Source organism: Pygoscelis adeliae, unplaced genomic scaffold (assembly GCF_000699105.1).
Source record: "Pygoscelis adeliae isolate BGI_AS28 unplaced genomic scaffold, ASM69910v1 Scaffold186, whole genome shotgun sequence".
NCBI classification, from domain to species: domain Eukaryota; kingdom Metazoa; phylum Chordata; class Aves; order Sphenisciformes; family Spheniscidae; genus Pygoscelis; species Pygoscelis adeliae.
Window position 1 is genome coordinate 8908233 of NW_008825071.1, and position 17568 is coordinate 8925800.

At 41.5% G+C, this 17568-nt stretch overlaps 1 protein-coding gene across 1 annotated transcript in view; it reads right to left on the reverse strand.

Annotated features, from left to right (window-relative positions):
* Positions 1-16520, reverse strand: part of MBOAT1 (membrane bound O-acyltransferase domain containing 1) — a 55856-nt gene extending 39336 nt beyond the window's left edge. The window contains exon 1 of the mRNA XM_009326558.1: positions 16347-16520. Within this exon, the coding sequence (XP_009324833.1) occupies positions 16347-16520 (174 nt within the window). The remainder of the gene's footprint in view (positions 1-16346) is intronic.
* Positions 16521-17568: the final 1048 nt, after the last annotated feature.

Sequence of the window (17568 nt, forward strand, 5' to 3'; positions counted from 1 at the left end):
GGAGTGAGCGAGCAGCTGTGTGGTGCTCAGTTGCCGACTGAGGTTAAACCACGACATGCACATTCATACATGTTCACAGAGGTACAAGTGTGTTACGGCACAGCCAGGTGCCAGAATATTCCCAGCTAGCATCCAGTTCCGTGCCCACTTCAATGTGCAGCAGATGATGCAGACTGTCCTCAGATTATAGATATCACAGAAGATACCTCTACTTTAATTCCAGGCCTTGCACTTACTAGCCAAATGAGAGAATAAGGCTTTAAATCTGCATTTCATCTGATGAACAAAAGAAAGCGTATGAACAGAGGCCTCCCATGGTGGCTCAGTATAAAGATGAAATTGTAGACCATGGTCAAGATACCCTGTATTTGCTGCTACCTACTAATGAGCTACTGAGCATTAGTTTAGAAGGCTGCTACAAGGTTTTTATCTGGTAAATTAGAATTTCTCCTCTATTCACGAACTTACCACAGATCATCAAATAGCTGTTTTCAGTATTTGGAAAAGCATAAGGAACCATGTTAATAGAAACTTCTGGCAGCAACAGCAACCCCTTCTCAAGTCAAACCACTGTCTTACAGAGTCCAACAGTGCTTGGGTAGTATTTTGGAAAGGAGATGCCATAATAAAGCATTCCACTTTGCCAGAGATCAGCCCCATCTTCCAGGATGGTGTCTTTCTTGCAAAGAATAAAGCAAGAACTACAGAAGTGCAGCAACTTGTTTTCTCTGTTTAAAAAGATTATTTTGCACATATAACCAAAGACACCTGGCAAACAACATGTTTAAGTTCACTTTGCTGGAGACATTTCTACTTTGATGTTGAAAAACAGACCTGCTGTTATGACAGCATTTCGTAACATCCAAATTGTGATATTTAAAATGGGTGTGTTAAGAATGAAAGATGGAATATTCTTTAATCAGATCATCTCAAAGATACCTGATACTTACTGAAATTTTTCAAAATATTTTGATCTTCCAGACTATTTTTATGAACCATAAGGACAAATATTCTCTGCAGAGATGACTTAACTCTATGCAGGGAGGAGACAAACACCCCCAAAAAGGAGGGCGATATCACAGAAACCATGTCAAGTTTCTCACTACTAGAATTTTGACTTAGGCTTCCACAAAGGAAAAGGATTTGTGTAACATCATCTGAGCAGCTCCCCTTATTGCCCACAGTGGCATCGCTTTGCACAGAACTCAGCGCACCGAGAGCCAGCACAAACAGGCATTTGTGAAGAAATCAGAACTGACTGACACTTGCAAGATGCTGTATTTTCTGCCTACAACCAGACACTGAATTGCAAACAGCATGGATCAGAGAGGAGACAAATTCATTGATATTGGGGAAATACCGATAGGACTACTGAAAAGTCACATCCCCAATATTATCCTGAAACAACTCATTTCTCTAACTTTGTGTTGTAGGAGTCCTGTGGAAGAATTTGAGAGGGCAGAAGCAAAGGTTTGAAAACAGAATTTCTCCCATGGGAGAGAGAGAGAGAAGCGTATATGCATGACTAATTTAAGATTTTTGTTCTCTTCAGAAGCAGAACTAAGTTCTCACAGCCCTGGCTTTTTTGTTGCTGCTGCATGCGGAATATGGAGTTGGTAAAGTAGAATATGCCAAATTGACAGTATTTTGGCCTGTTGTGCTGTTTTCCTGGGTAAATTCTGCTGTTTCCCTACTTACAGGGTCAAATATCCTTCCATGATTTAGACTATAAACTTGAAACAGATGTTCTTTCTGGATTACCTCTATGAAGCCACCAGCAGAATAATCACTAGCAGGACACACAAATATAGCTATAGCACAGATTAAACCCTGAGTCATCAGAAATTTTAAAAGAAAAACACTGAAGTGAAAAGTAAGCTTGAGAAGTCAAATCTACATCATAATGCTAAGTCACACACCCATACGTTTACCTTTGATGGCTGATAAATTTAACATGTGGACCTGATCCAAATACAGCTTTAGCTTGCTGTCAACAGCTCTTACACTGAACTGTAATGACCCCGTATGTTGAACAGATGTTTAAGTAGTGATCATTTATGTGCACCGATGTTCTGCCACTACCCATAACTCAGTAATTACTGTTCTCTCAGTGAGTAATGCCAAAACATAGCATGATGAAATTCCCTTGTACCTGAGATATCCAGCACTAATTCCCACCTGTAATAGAAGCAGCAGTAAAATCAAACAAGCCAGAATGCCTTTAGGTTGTTAGGACAGCTGCCTCATTTCTTCAGGCTACTCAGCAGTGAGGTAGCACACTAATTACAGTACCTTCAACCCAAAAAGAGTACTTTAGAAAGAATAATTTGACATACCTCTGTGCAGGTGTAGTATTGCATGGTATAACATGGCAGACATGTCTAAAAGCAGAACGACAGCCAACAGGTCAGAGTATAGAAGAGATTTTAATGAGAAGAGGAAAAAGAGGAGTGAAATGTCGTTATCCAAACGGGAATTTTGACAGAAAAAAAAAAACAAAACACACCACCAGGACTACAACCCTTGCTCTTCCAAAGGCTTCCACAGGAAGTAGGATGTCACTGGGATCTTGTACTTCTCATAGGAAAGACGGCATCTTGTACCGCCTACCCTCCTTGCTTATGCATAGATTCATACTGATGCAGAAGGAACAGACTGACCTTACCATCACATTACTCCATCACCCCAGCTCTTCTCACAGGGTTCACTCAGAAGACCTGATTTAAGTATATGTAAAGTTAGGAAATAGATGCTGAAGTGAAAATGAACAGAAACAAGGAAAACAACAACTCCAGGAGAGTAAAATACAACAAAGCAGAGACTTGAGTGACTGCAAAGCCTCCTCTGAAAGTCCAGGCAGGGACACCACAGCACTGTTTCCCCCCTTGCTTTGCCATCTGTACAGCTCAGGCAACTAACTGGAGCTTGGATCCTTAGTTTTCATAATCATTAGTTAAATACAGCAGTCACCCATCTTTTTCTCAGAAATGAATTCTTGGATAATAGATATTGTTCCCAACTGGTCTCTTCAGCCCTGATGAGTGCTTCCAAACCCCAAACAATTATTTTCACACGACCTCTCAAGAGCATTGCCTAGCCCCTGCTCTCCAACACCATCACCTCATCCACCACAGACAGTGGGTCAGCAACAAAAAAGAAGCAGGACCGAGGCAGGTTTCATTAGGCATGATCCAGCTCGAGTTCACCAGCCTCAAGCACTAATAGCTCCAGAGATTTCAGTCCGGTTTCTACTTTTGTATTCTTCAGCAACACAGGGTTCACTCAGAAGACCTGATTTAAGTATATGTAAAGTTAGGAAATAGATGCTGAAGTGAAAATGAACAGAAACAAGGAAAACAACAACTCCAGGAGAGTAAAATACAACAAAGCAGAGACTTGAGTGACTGCAAAGCCTCCTCTGAAAGTCCAGGCAGGGACACCACAGCACTGTTTCCCCCCTTGCTTTGCCACCTGTACAGCTCAGGCAACTAACTGGAGCTTGGATCCTTAGTTTTCATAATCATTAGTTAAATACAGCAGTCACCCATCTTTTTCTCAGAAATGAATTCTTGGATAATAGATATTGTTCCCAACTGGTCTCTTCAGCCCTGATGAGTGCTTCCAAACCCCAAACAATTATTTTCACTCACACGACCTCTCAAGAGCATTGCCTAGCCCCTGCTCTCCAACACCATCACCTCACCACACACAGTGGGTCAGCAACAAAAAAGAAGCAGGACCGAGGCAGGTTTCATTAGGCATGATCCAGCTCGAGTTCACCAGCCTCAAGCACTAATAGCTCCAGAGATTTCAGTCCGGTTTCTACTTTTGTATTCTTCAGCAAATAACTTCAAAGTAGCAGTGCTAAGAGTAGCATCAACATAGATCTGCATTTTTCCCCCAGATTTAAAGGTTTAGTTTTTAAAAACTTAGAGCAAGTCAAGCACCTTTTCCACTTTGTCTATGTAACTGACATAAGCACATAGTGATTTATTCAAAATGCAAAGAAGGAAGACAATACATACATATGTGTGTATACCCAGCCACCCTGCTGGCATGTCTTTCTGTAGCTTCAGTGTAGATCCCCAAATACCAACGGGAGTTGCATGAATGTAGGAATGGCAGGATCCTTATAGCAATGTTGCTAAAGTCCCAATTCAGAAACACGCTTAACTCTCAGGCCAGATGAAAGCCTTGTGCCTGCACATATTCACCAATTTAAAAATAAAACAGTAGGCTTAAAGTGCAATCCTTCACTAGAATGGGAACTGGCACATCTAAAATAACTTGCCCCATTATTGCTGTTGCAATGTCTGTGCAATTCTATTTTCAGTTCCTTTTCTATAGAAAAATGTGTCAGTGGTCTTTAAAAACACACACCAACACAAACAGAGCAGTTTTGTTCACATTATCCCAGTGATATCCCGGTAAGTATATGCAACAGAAAGAAACAAACATCAGTAAGGGAAAAAAACTGCCAACTTCACAAGTTATTCTCAACCAAAAGAAAGTTGGGCTTTTTTCCCCCCACTGTAGAAACTGTCAGCACTGTGTTAAATTTAGGCACATTATCCTTGGAATTAACTGGCTTGATCAAAGACTAAACCTTTCAGACATCGCAATGGTATTATATAAGAATTTATTAGGCCCTTACGCAGCGAAAATCTGGAACATCCTGGATTTGAACGCTCAGTCATGCTCATAGTAACTTAAAACAAGGGCACTGTAAAAATTAGCATATTAAGACATGCTTTAAAAATTTATACAAGGACTTTGCTAGAGGAAGGGGTAGAATTTATCTGTCCTAACACTGATGTTGATACCTGAGGTAGTCCATCTAAATTTATTTTATTGTCAATGGGGAAAAAAGGCAATTCTAAGTTGGAATGCATCTAATCCTAAAACACAAGTCTAAAACAGGTACTTCTACTATAAAATCTAGATGAGTAAGTTTAGATGTAGAAATGTACACTGCAGACTTACAAAGATGAACAGTAGCCATACTACACGCATTAACTTTAACAGAAGGAAAAGAAATCTCTGGACTGTGGAACTGGACTTCCATTTAGTTGTAAGAGATGAAATTTTCAAAAATTACCCACTGTTCCTGGTGCTCCACTTCTTGGTTTACCACTTAAAGACACCCTAAAATGGCATCATATTCCAGAAGCCAGTATTCTGCAATAAACTAAGCCCACTTCAGCTGCCTGAAATGGGGGGGGGGGGGGGGGGGGGGGCAAGAAGTGCCAATCAGCAAGCACTTCTGAAAAAGAATTACTAGTATATCTACTGCCAGATATGTGTGGAAGAGTTTTAGGGTAACAATGCTCCCACGCAATGGGTGTAGTCAAACGCACCCGGTTTCCTGCTTCTGCAAGCAGGTGCTGCAAACCTCAGTTCTTCCTGTCCTCTTCCTTGTCTAAGCGGTTTTGCATCTCTGAAACACCCAGTAACAGCACTTGCAGAAGAAGGGAAGGAAAACCCTTGTGAACAACAAAGGAAATGCTTTCAGTTGAGCTTAAAAACATCACTTCAGGGTACATCAACATGGAGAGGTGAAGACCTATGTTCTTCTACCCATGCTCCAACCTAGCAAAATACGAGGCACGGATCTCAGGGTGCCACCATACCCTTTCCGACCCTGTAGAGCCACAGAATTTGATAAAAGAGGTACAAAAAATATTCCCAGCTACCTTTCAACATGGAACCCCCTCACAGGCAGAAAAGGATATGCAAAGATTTTGGGAAGCCATCAGTAAGGGCCAGGGAAAATCTGCAGTGAATCTGCTCAGATTTTTTTTTTTTTTGTAGAGTTAATTTTCAGTCAGCTCAACCTGTGCAGATGCACAACTGAGTTTTTTCACAAGAGAAGAAAAAGAAGTATGGCACAAGGGAAGGGAATATATGCAGAACCACCTTTTTTAGCAGTAAACTTTAGTCGGAGCCATTTATTTGACTGGGAAAATCACATTTTCAGTTCATATTTTGGCAATTATCTTCGCAAACATAACAGTTAGTAACTCACTCTCTTTATTTCTGTAAACAATGAAAACTTTATATTCTGCAGTTGCTTGCAGAGTCCTCCATTTCCGCCGTGGCCCTTGATTCTGCTGGCAAGCAAATTTTCTAGATAGCTTTTTTCTTCATTTTTTAGCCTATTTCCAAAAAGCTGTGTATGGGTCAGTTTTTTTTTTCCAATTCAAGGACAGTTATCTGTGTTTCATTCCCTTGCTATAACAGTGACCGTGTAGAATTAGCAAGCCTCCGTAACTGCCAACTTCAGATACTCACTTTCACAATCATGAGATTTCACAGTCATAAAATACTGCTCCTCCTTATTGTTCCACAGTTTAAAAGTAAAATTATTGCTCTATGCTGTTTAATATAAGGTATGTTTATCTAACCTTCATTCCTGTGCGCTGCAAACTTATTTTTAATCCCTTCAGAACTGTGGCAGGAAGAGAAGCCACCAATAAAACACGTACAGCGACAATATCTTGTTGTGGCTGGTTTTTCCTTCCTTATCTCTGCTCAGAATTTGCAGCATGCTTACTTCATGCTCATTTATTTTGGATCTTGAACCACGCAAGATGACAAGAATGTAGCCCCAGCTGTTTAGTTATGCCTGCGTTACAAGCACCTTACATCTACAGCAAATATCTCCAGAAGCTGAACTTTGGAGCATGTTTAATTTTAGGTGCTCTACTTCAGACACTATTGAAAACAAGTAACTTGGAGATGACAAGCGCTCAGGACTCAGAGCAAGTCAAACATCTCAATCGTCACTAAACTAAAATATCCGGAAATCATTAGTATCTTTCCAAAAAGTCATGCTCTGAATGAATTCCTGGGGTTACCCCCTCCAAAAAAAAAAAAAAAAAAAAAAGCTTTCTTAGTGTTCAAACTTAGTAACCAAATCAAAACAAAACCTAACAGGAAAACACACAGCATGAGCAAGTGTCAGTTTGTGAATAAGCATAAAAAAAAGTAAACAACAAAAAAAAAGAAGAGATACTTGGATTTTGCTATAAATTAATTTCATTTCCACTATACTATATTTGAGGGGAAAAAAGGATTTAATTATCTTGCCTCATTAAAAGCATGCTGCCTTCTTTGTATGTCCCCCACTAGAGTTCCATACTTCTATTTGCATACAGTACAGCAGAACTTTGGGTTATAACACTGATATTTTCCAGAGATAACTGCCATATCAGGAGGAAAAAAACCCACCCACATTTGTATTACTTAACCACAGTATTATATTTTTCCCCAGGCATATTCTTGCCATGTTTATGAGTCAGCAATAGCAGAAACTTAACTTGCTTTCCTTTACAAAGGACAGCAATCATTAGGCAACAGGAATAAGCCTCATTTTTACCCCTTTAACAGTTTGGAAAAAAAGAAAAGAATGCCCTTACATTTTAGACTTATTACAGTGATGCTCCTACTATGCAGTGACAGGCAACTTATTGTCCAAGAAAAAGTACAGCAACAAAATTCCAGAAACTCTAAGTAAGCTCTTCTCGAAATACCCTATGAACTTGAACATAGCCAGGGAAAAAAAATTCAACAATCCTTTAAGTTGCGTAAATAATTGTAACTTCCCTTTCAAACAAGCCCTTTACACATAAAGCCTAAAAAACCATGCTTTAAAAGAACTAGGACATTGCATGATCTGCACAGCTGGCTTGCAAAGTTTATTTCCATCTCCCTCTCTATTGCAAGGTTTTATACCACTAACATCTGGCTACCTCAGAAGCGCTTTGAGAAAGCATTTCAGGTTTGATTTTTAGCAAACTTAAGATATCTCAAAATGCACGTGGAGTTTTTCCCACTGTTACTTTAGCACTAAAGTTTAGAGTGTGGTAGCATTTCAGCTTCCCTGATGCTGGAAGGCACCCGAGCAATGAGCAGCACGTAATTTATACAGGATGAGGGAGAGGAGACTCGGAAGGGAATGACCAGGGACTTGGGTCCCCACTGACTGCTCAAAGCCTCTCCAGGGCACAAGCCAGTAGTTCCACCTGCCAGCAAATAAATTAGGCCACCGTCCCATAGGCAGAAATAGTCCAAGCAATTGCAAAGACCCGATCCTAGACAGAGGAAACAGAGGCACACCTGCCATTTAGGGTGTTCTAAACTGGTCTGGTACGTTGTCCTTACTAGTGACTATGCTCAAAAACTGAAGTGTCAGAGAAAAAGGAAAAAGAGGAGGCAGATACAGAATCAATTTTATCCTAATAATCATTTATACCCTGACTCAACTCTATCCAGGCCAAAAAAACAGGAAGCCTGACTGAGATAGTTAGGCAACTGAGGTAATGGCGCACGTAAAGTGTATGATTCATAAACAGTTAGATAACAGACTACTGATCAGGATGTCAGAACCCTATCAAAGGATGAAGGCAGACTACACCAGACACCTGCTGGTGTAGTCTCTTCAAAGGGAATATGCAGATCATGAAACCCCCAAATACAGCATTAAAGATTATGCAGCATGAACTGAACAGAGAGGAAGTGCTCAGCATACGGACAAAAAAACCCCAACAGTTAAAAATCAGAACAGACAAGTAAGAGCATAACCAAGCAAAGCATATAAGGGGCCAGTTACTTTCTAGATAAACTAATAGAAAGACAGCTGTAGCTTGGGCTCCTTGAAAGTGGGATGTTGGAGAAGTGACCTCTCTTGGGCGTTGGCTGATCTTCCCTACAGAGATCTGCTGCTTCCTGCCGTATCACCATGTGAAGACACTCAAGTAATAAATCCAGTGTCAAGTCAAGCCCTGGGAGGGGATGACAACCCTAGCAGTCCACTCACCCGTAACGGGAGCAGCCGCGCTTGGGACTACCAGCAATGACTCGGGATCCCAAAAGCATCAGCACACCAGAGGCAGAGCTGCCAGAAACCAGCGCCTGCAGAGGGGACAGGCCCTGAAAGGAGCTGGCAAAAGAACACGTACTTCCAAAAGCTTTCCCTTTTAAGCTATTAAGTATCTTACTCTAGATACTCATGTTTTTCATATAACATCCAAGTCCACGCTGGCTCTGGCCAAGTTCTTGGCCTTAGCAGTCTCCTGTTGAAATGGGTTTCACAGTCCAGTTCTGGACTGCATGAAAAAGACCTTCATTTTAATCACTGTTGAATCTGCAGCCTTCCAACGTTATCACATTTTTCTCTTCACGTGGAGGAACACTGGGAGACAGAAGGGAAGAAGTCCTAGATCTATTTCATTTATGCTGCTGACGTATACTTTCACCGTGATCCCTCGTAACAGTCACATTTCTAAAGCAAACAACCCAGTTCCTTCACTTTGCTTTTGCATGTTTAAGAACAGAAGTCTACCCTGTAATTTTTGCTCTTTTACCTTGTTCATATTTTCATTCTGTTTTCATGGCAAAGAGCAGCTACAGTCATCTTTCGATTGACAAGAGCAACTACAATGGGACAGAAACATAATTATGTCACCCATTTCCCTCTGCCCTGGACCATTATTGGTTCTAATCCTCATTTTATTTACTGGTTAGCATCAGCAGAACATCTCTAAAACTTTCTTTTTCCAAACTGCTGAGCCCATTTTCCTCTGCAATGTGACATCTGCAGTTGGGAACTAGCGCCCTAGCAGAGAAGTAGCAATAAAGGTAACACAAAATTAAAGTTACATTCTCTGAATAAAAAGCAAACAAATGTTTCCTCTCTCAAGAGTCTATCATGTTTCACAATGTACCACAGCAATATGCCTACACTTTCAACATACTTGTATAAACTAGGCAAAACCCACCCATACACTGAGTGCAGTGTTATTGTTGCTGTGGCAACTACAGAGCACAATTTGTTGCCTCAAGAGAATCAGCATGAACACAAACATACGCAGAAAGGCATAAACAGCTGTGAGTGCTAACGGTGCCTACAACTCACTGTGGATGTGTAACGCTGCCATCAAAAACTGCATTTAATTCAAAAAGTAAGTCCTTTAACTTCCCAGTCACTGTCTCCAAACCGTTTGTCTACACTTGTTTTTCACCTCTAATACAGCATAGTCAGCAAAACATCCTGAGAAACCCTGCCGCGTAAGAAGCGTAAATGTAAGACAACTTAAACTCCGCTTGGGAACGAACAAAGTAATTCTAAAACTCTCTCAAATAGACAAATCATTGCTCTATCAGCTGGAATTTGCTGGTATAAATACTTACTGCAAACCATAGGAGTCAGTGATTTGAATCTGCCCTCTGTGTGCGCGCACATGAGATAAAGTCAATACTGTACTACTCCGTAACACTCCCTCGCACTGATAACAGGAAAAAACCTACTTTCACCAGTTTATAATGTCATTTAAGCTAGGTGTAAGAGTTAATAATTACATCTTTTCTACTCAGCGGTCCTTTAAAAAAAAAAAAGTTTAAATAAAACCAATACATGAGCATGAAAACAAGCATGGAAGTTATTCGAGAAATGTTGGGAGCTGGGGGTCCTCAAATGTCTCAGGTTTTGCCTTGTGATTTTGCCTTCCCCATTCCTGCCCTATCTGCATACCAGTGCCAAATTGCACTTGAACAAGAAACCACAAACGAAGAAATTGCTCAAGTCCAATTAGAGCTTTTGTCACAAGACCAGGGTCTGTAGAAGAAGCAAACGCTCACCCTGTGCACGAGAGCCAGCAGTTGAAGTTTATTTCTTGGCCTGAAATTGTTGTTTAGTTTTTTAGTATTCTGCATGCAATCCAAAAGACTGATCTAAAGGAGTATTTTCTTGCCTGCTTTCTCCCTCCCAGACGTCCCCAGCCTGACGCACTCACTGAAGTTGCAGACTGCAGAACATAATCTGACACTAATCAGTAATTTTTAAAGTTGCTATTCCATACGATTGCCAGATTTTTGTCTGGGACTTAGCAGGCAGATAACCAGTTTATAATGTCATTTAAGCTAGGTGTAAGAGTTAAAAATAAATCTTTTCTACTCAGCGGTCCTTTAAAAAAAAAAAAGTTTAAAATAAAACCAATACATGAGCATGAAAACAAGCATGGAAGTTATTCGAGAAATGTTGGGAGCTGGGGGTCCTCAAATGTCTCAGGTTTTGCCTTGTGATTTTGCCTTCCCCATTCCTGCCCTATCTGCATACCAGTGCCAAATTGCACTTGAACAAGAAACCACAAACGAAGAAATTGCTCAAGTCCAATTAGAGCTTTTGTCACAAGACCAGGGTCTGTAGAAGAAGCAAACGCTCACCCTGTGCACGAGAGCCAGCAGTTGAAGTTTATTTCTTGGCCTGAAATTGTTGTTTAGTTTTTTAGTATTCTGCATGCAATCCAAAAGACTGATCTAAAGGAGTATTTTCTTGCCTGCTTTCTCCCTCCCAGACGTCCCCAGCCTGACGCACTCACTGAAGTTGCAGACTGCAGAACATAATCTGACACTAATCAGTAATTTTTAAAGTTGCTATTCCATACGATTGCCAGATTTTTGTCTGGGACTTAGCAGGCAGATACACACACTCGGGTCTATCTGCCCTTTGCATAAGTCATCTAAGTAGTCAGCTCACATGCTTTCAGACACCATCCCACCCACGACGCTGCAGAGTGTCACAGGCAAAATTCCCATTATCCAGCCACCCAATCACCCAGGAACACCAGGTAAATGTTCAGAGTCCTCAAATCCCACCTGGACAAAGCATCCAGAAAGAGGGAAACCAAGAATGAAGAATTGTTCTAATATTTAGTATTTGTTTTGTCTAAGACCAGCTAGCATGGCAACAGTCATGCTATAGACTGATTGACTAACTTTCTTAATAGTTTTCAGAGTAATGACTACCATTTCGTGTTCAAAAAACCAAATAATTCCAAGCTGGTAAAGCTGTCTAGTTAATATTTTGAAATTTGGTTTAAAAATTATTTTTCATTCAGATATTTTACTAAAACTTAGAGGAATGATTGAGAGCAAATTCTTTGGGAATTTGTAAATGTTTCGGTTTATTAGATTCAAAGATATGTTTACAAAAGTTTTTTTCTCATGTTATTGAGATTTCTTGTTTTTTTTTTAAGCCTGAAAGTTTCTTATCATGAGCGAAGCCCAAAACACAGTAGAAAAATTGTTTCCCACCCAATTCCATTAAGGATGCAACATAATGTAAGTAGCCCCCCCAAAAAAAAGTTCTAAAAAACCATTTATATCAGAAACTACTGCTTGTGCTTTTGTTTGCTTCGGTGCTCACCTACGATTTTGCAAAAGCTGTTTAAAATGCCTTAAGCCAGGGAAAAAAGGACTGGTGAGAACGAATATTTACAATGAAGATCGTAAGAAGGGAGAATGATCAAATCCCACCTTGCTCTGGGGAGGGACCACCCAAAGGGTTTCCCCTTGGCCGTTTTTCTCCACGTGCCGTTCTCCCCGTTGGCAGAGGCACGACAGGCTGACCCAGCTGAGCCCCGTGCCGAACGGGCTGGATTCCACATCGTCAGAAGTGACCAAACAAGCCTGACCAGTGCTATGCGCTGAAGAAACCACCAAATGAAGGTCAGAGATTTCCACTATACCTATCTTAGCAAGTGCTGTGGTGCAGCAGAAGTGGGTTTGAAGAGCAAAACAGCTGAGGATGAGGACCCCACATTCATGTGACTCATTGTCTGGGGGGTCTCACTTCAGAGGAGCTGAACGCTGGTGCTGCGTGCCCTTTAGCAGCTGAAGCACTGCAGGCTCCTGGGGCGCATCCTTCGGCTTCACATTCTCAGAAAGCAACCCTGTGCAGATGCTCCGGGGCCACTTCACATACAAAGTGTGCTACACGGGGACAGTCAAGAGATTCATTCCCAAAGCGCACTCCTGATCCAAACTCCATGTTAACATAAACACTCCCATTATTAGTTAAGGACAGTAGAAATTTGTGTATCAGGCTATACTTTTAAGAGCAAACCTGAGTTTCTGGAAGCTCTCCTTAAGTACCCTCAAGGTTACCTGTAACTACTAGGTCACACACAGGGGGATTTTTTCACTCCAAAAAGAAACACGGCCCATTGACATCAGACTTTTTACTTGGTTTTGGACAAGTACAGAAGGTTGGATTCACCTCTGCACTGATGTCAAGCCCAGCGCTGCAGCCTCCCCTGCCCAGGGATTACCAGCACCACTTGCAGTTTGGCAAGTGACAGAAGCCAAGGAGCAACCAGGGCATTAAATACCGTGCCAGGCTGGACAACGCACAGTAAACCCTAAGCATCAGGGGCTCCCCTGTAAGTACTGAGCCAGCTCTGTATTCGGTGCCTAGATCCCTAGGCTGGAGCCCGAGTCTTCGTCACTACTTTATATTGTCTCAAAATAGCTGCAGAGCACCACTAAATCAGTGCTGGTATGACTAATGTGCAGAGAAGGTTTCAGGAAACTTTAAGCAGCACTTCAACATTTATCTTTCCAGATCTCGTTTAACACAAATGAGAAGGAAAGTGCTTAAAAGGGGGAAAATTGCAAGCGACCAATTCCAGTTGCACTTTTGTCCCTTGCCAAATGAAAAACTTAACAGGACAGACTTCGTTTTCAAGGCATGAGGAATGTGGAAATATTTACACCCATAGTATCAAGACATCAGCCATGAGGTTCAAGACTGCAGGGCCAAACAGACTGAGAACACGTTGAAAAAGGCAGCACGTGTTTCCAAGGCAGAGGAAAATGTGTATTATTGCAATTGTTAGTAATAGCTGACCTGAACAGAAAGAAATGCTTTGGAGACAGCCTTAATCTTTGGAAAGTACTACACCTCAGTCTCAGGAACATACAGAATCTTGGGCCCTGCACAAGCAGGTGCAACAAATTAGAGAGTGGGTTTGCTCTAAACGCACAGAAAAGCCGTGCAGTCCCCGAGCACTACGAACTGCCCTGCTTGCAGGCACCTGTTTATCTGGGGACCCAAAATAGGGTCAGCAAGACTATGCCTCTGTTCTTTAAATGAAGTGCTATGTCCTTCATGGCATTAGAGTAAGAAGCTAATGATTTCTTTTAAGGACAATAGTTTTACAAAATCTGGGTACTCAAAAGTCAGCAAATACCAAAATTAAAGTTGGTATCGCAACCTAAGTAATATCTCCCCATAAATGTGTTTTAAGATGTTGAGTTCAAATTTCATTTTTGCTTACTGTTTCCCAAATAACTAAAAGTTACACAGCTTTATTTTTTGCAGTTGAGGGTGTCAGGCAGGGAGGCATTAAGTCTGACAAGTACTGCTGCAATTCAAAATGAAAACATAGAATTTTCAATTGCAAAATGACTGGCATCAGGAAACTAAAAGGTAGCATAGTTCATAGCAAATGTGGACAGTTGCTGCTGTTGCCTTAGAGTAGTTTTCTTCAGGTAAAAATCAGATACTAACCCCACTTATGTCTTCAACAAACTTCCATCTTCAGTTATCTCGCTTCAATCTGTAGCAATTTACCTTTTTTCCTCAGCATTACATCTTCTAATGCCTCTACTGACAACCATTAAAGGAACCTCAAAGTTCCCTGCCTAAGTCTGTTGAGTTCCTAGAAAGCTAATTTTTTATTTGGCTTTTCACTGCCCAAAAAGTGGATTAGAAAAGTCATGCAAAGAGGCTTGGGACTAACACATCTGCTGACTAGCTAAACCAGAAAGCATAGAAGTAAAACTGAAGTCAGACAGTAAAAGAGCTGAAAAATGTGAAATTTAACAAAACAACCCCTGATTTGGGGATCAGAATTCATGTTGATTTTTGTAAAAGGAAAAGATATACATATACTTTTTTCTTCTTTCTCCTTTTTAAACCAATTCATCAGCATACTTTGAGCAGAGAGCTATTCAAGCTCAAGGAATGGTGGGAAGATGTCTCTAATACTTCAACTATCCCAAGACTCAGAGGCATGTCCCACAGTCCCCACACAGAGTTAGTGGTTTTTTTAAACTGCTGCCAAAACATAAATATGCAGACCAGCTCCAATGAAAGGATTAAAATGAAAAATAAGGTGTACAACCAGCAGCCAAAGCATCCAAAATTAAGTTTAAATGCACATTTTTTCCCCTTTGGGGAAACACGGCTGGCCTCATCAATGAAAACTCTGAAGCTAAAAGCCCTCTGATATAAACACGAGAAGATGCTCATACTTCTTTTTTTTTTTTGACAGTCCCCTTGAACCCAGAACATATTTCCCTGAAAGTCAACAAACTTGGTGCTGTCTGACACAGGTCAGGGTAAGGCCTGTTAAAATGTAAGGCTTGTTGTACAGCAGTTGAAGATTTGCATTTGGGCTGCTACTTCTAAGGCAATAGATAACCTGGGATATCAAGGGTACTGCAAAATAACCTGAGAAGCGAAACTTTTTAATTGTATGTCTTAACCCTTTGAATCTGAATTACTTCTAGAGATGCCTAGAGCTTAGGAAGGCATCGTAAAACTACATATGGATAAACAATGCCATTAAACTTACTTTTAACATACCTTTAAATAGTATATTTATTTCTTCACTGTATTTATACACACATGCACTTTGTTTACAGAAACTACACTATTAAAAGTTTAATGTTTAACTTCCCATATCTCACTGATTTATGGTAGAGGATGATGTCCCAAAATGGGTGATTTAGGGCATATATGACAAAAAAAGTATATACTTTGCCAAAAGTTACTGTATAAACATACTGGAAGGATGATGTTCCAGAATCAGTGATTTGGGGCATATGTGATAAGGAAAAAAAAAACCACCCCAAATTCTTTTCCAAATGATGCTGGAGGCATGTCATTGACCTAGCCAGATATTTTTAGAACACAAGTCAGCTAAACTTCAAAGTCTGCTTTCCTGGGATATGAGGATGAATTGAACACAGAGAGTCTTTTCATCCTCTTTCAAGCTTATTAATCTTGTTACTGAATATAGCACTTCTTAAAAAATAATATTTCAATGCTAAATTCAAAGATCAATCATCCATTCCAGAGACATCCAAATACACACTGAGACATCAGGATTATTTTAGCATCTAAAGCAGAAAACATCACTATGTTCTCATGCAGTACACTGTCTGCTAAATAAAATGTGAACAACCTGCCAGGTACACAGCGCAGCTAGGAATTGCACCCTCTGTAATTCTGCGCTGTTACTAAACCTAAGTTGCAATTTTTTAAAATGAAGAAAACCACCAATGTGAAAAAATGACATTTTCACGTTCATCCATGCTTCCCATAGTGAGTGATACCATAGATGATTATTAGATGACAAAACATTTTCCACCTACCATTACTACAGCTTTTCTGCCCCTTCTATGAAAGGGTAATGATTATGACTTTCATTTTTCAGACCTTCAGCTCAACGTTTTTTCTGGTCTTTCTCGTAGACTGAACTCTCTCTCATAGCACAGACCTCATGAAAAACCATCTCTAGAAGGCACAAGTCCTCTGTGCACTTAACGTAGAGGTGGACACACATGGCTTTCAGGTACCGCAGTGACTTGGAGGGTCTAAACTCCACCTGTGCGCCTTTGTCTCTCGCTCTCTGGGCACTTCTTGGCATTTTTGAAGGCTCAGGGCCAGCCATGGGGAACCGCCAGCCACACAGACCAGAGGGAGATTCAGGCTGTCACCATCCAACAGGCCGAGCACGATGACGCTGACATACAGTGACAAACCAGAGATTACCTCCCCTGTTGCAGCCTAGCCACCGAGCGGAAAGCATAGAGGGCCTGTTAGCATTGCCGTAAGGGACTCATAAAAAACCAGTCCCTGCTACACGTGGGATTCAATATCTAGCAAAATAGACTTTCATATGCAAAGCTCCGTTCTGCACAGAGGAACGAGTGAACTTTTCTCTTCCCCCTTCAGCAAAAGCCCTCTCTCATTCTAATGAGGAAGGCAACCAACCTGCCCCGCAGAAGAGCTCTGTGAAAGTGTTGAAAGTGTTTTTATTTTGTTTCTGAGGGCATTAGCACTGCAGGTCAGAGTTGAAACTCATGTCGTTTGAGGGGACAGCAGTGGCACAATGCTTCCACGCAGCGACCTGGGTATTTCCAACTTCAGGGCAGCAGAAACCCCTGATGCTTGGCATGGTCCAGCACACTGCAGTGGGGCAAGAGGGGCGGAGGAGACTTTTTAAAATGATTGATAGCAGAATCCCACAGGGACAATTAAGCAGGATCAGGGGGTGGGGGGAGGTGGTGATTTTCAGCTGAGGAAAGCTGCACATCAGCACAGCCGTGCTGCAGTTCTGCGATGAACCCCAGCAAGGGGGGATTCCTCCTGGCCCATCACTGCTCCACGCCGCTGGAGCCAGTGGGGTCATTCGCAGGGACGGCACCTTACGCCCGCACGCGTGCTCACACAGCCCAGTCAGGCTGCTAACCCCAGAGGCTGTGCCCCCCACTTACTGGTGTGGGCTTAAGGGCCTAAGATGCAAACCACCAGGTGCACAGGTGCCCACCATCAGCACCCATCAGACCAGGGCCCTGGGACAAACACAGCACGTAACCAGGTGCCGCGAAGCATCCTCAGGCCCGGAATAGCACGGGGAGAATTTTCGCCGTGGTCATGGTCCTTGTATCACCTTGGCTGAATGGAAGGACAAGTTTTGGAAAGCTTAGAAAGAAAAA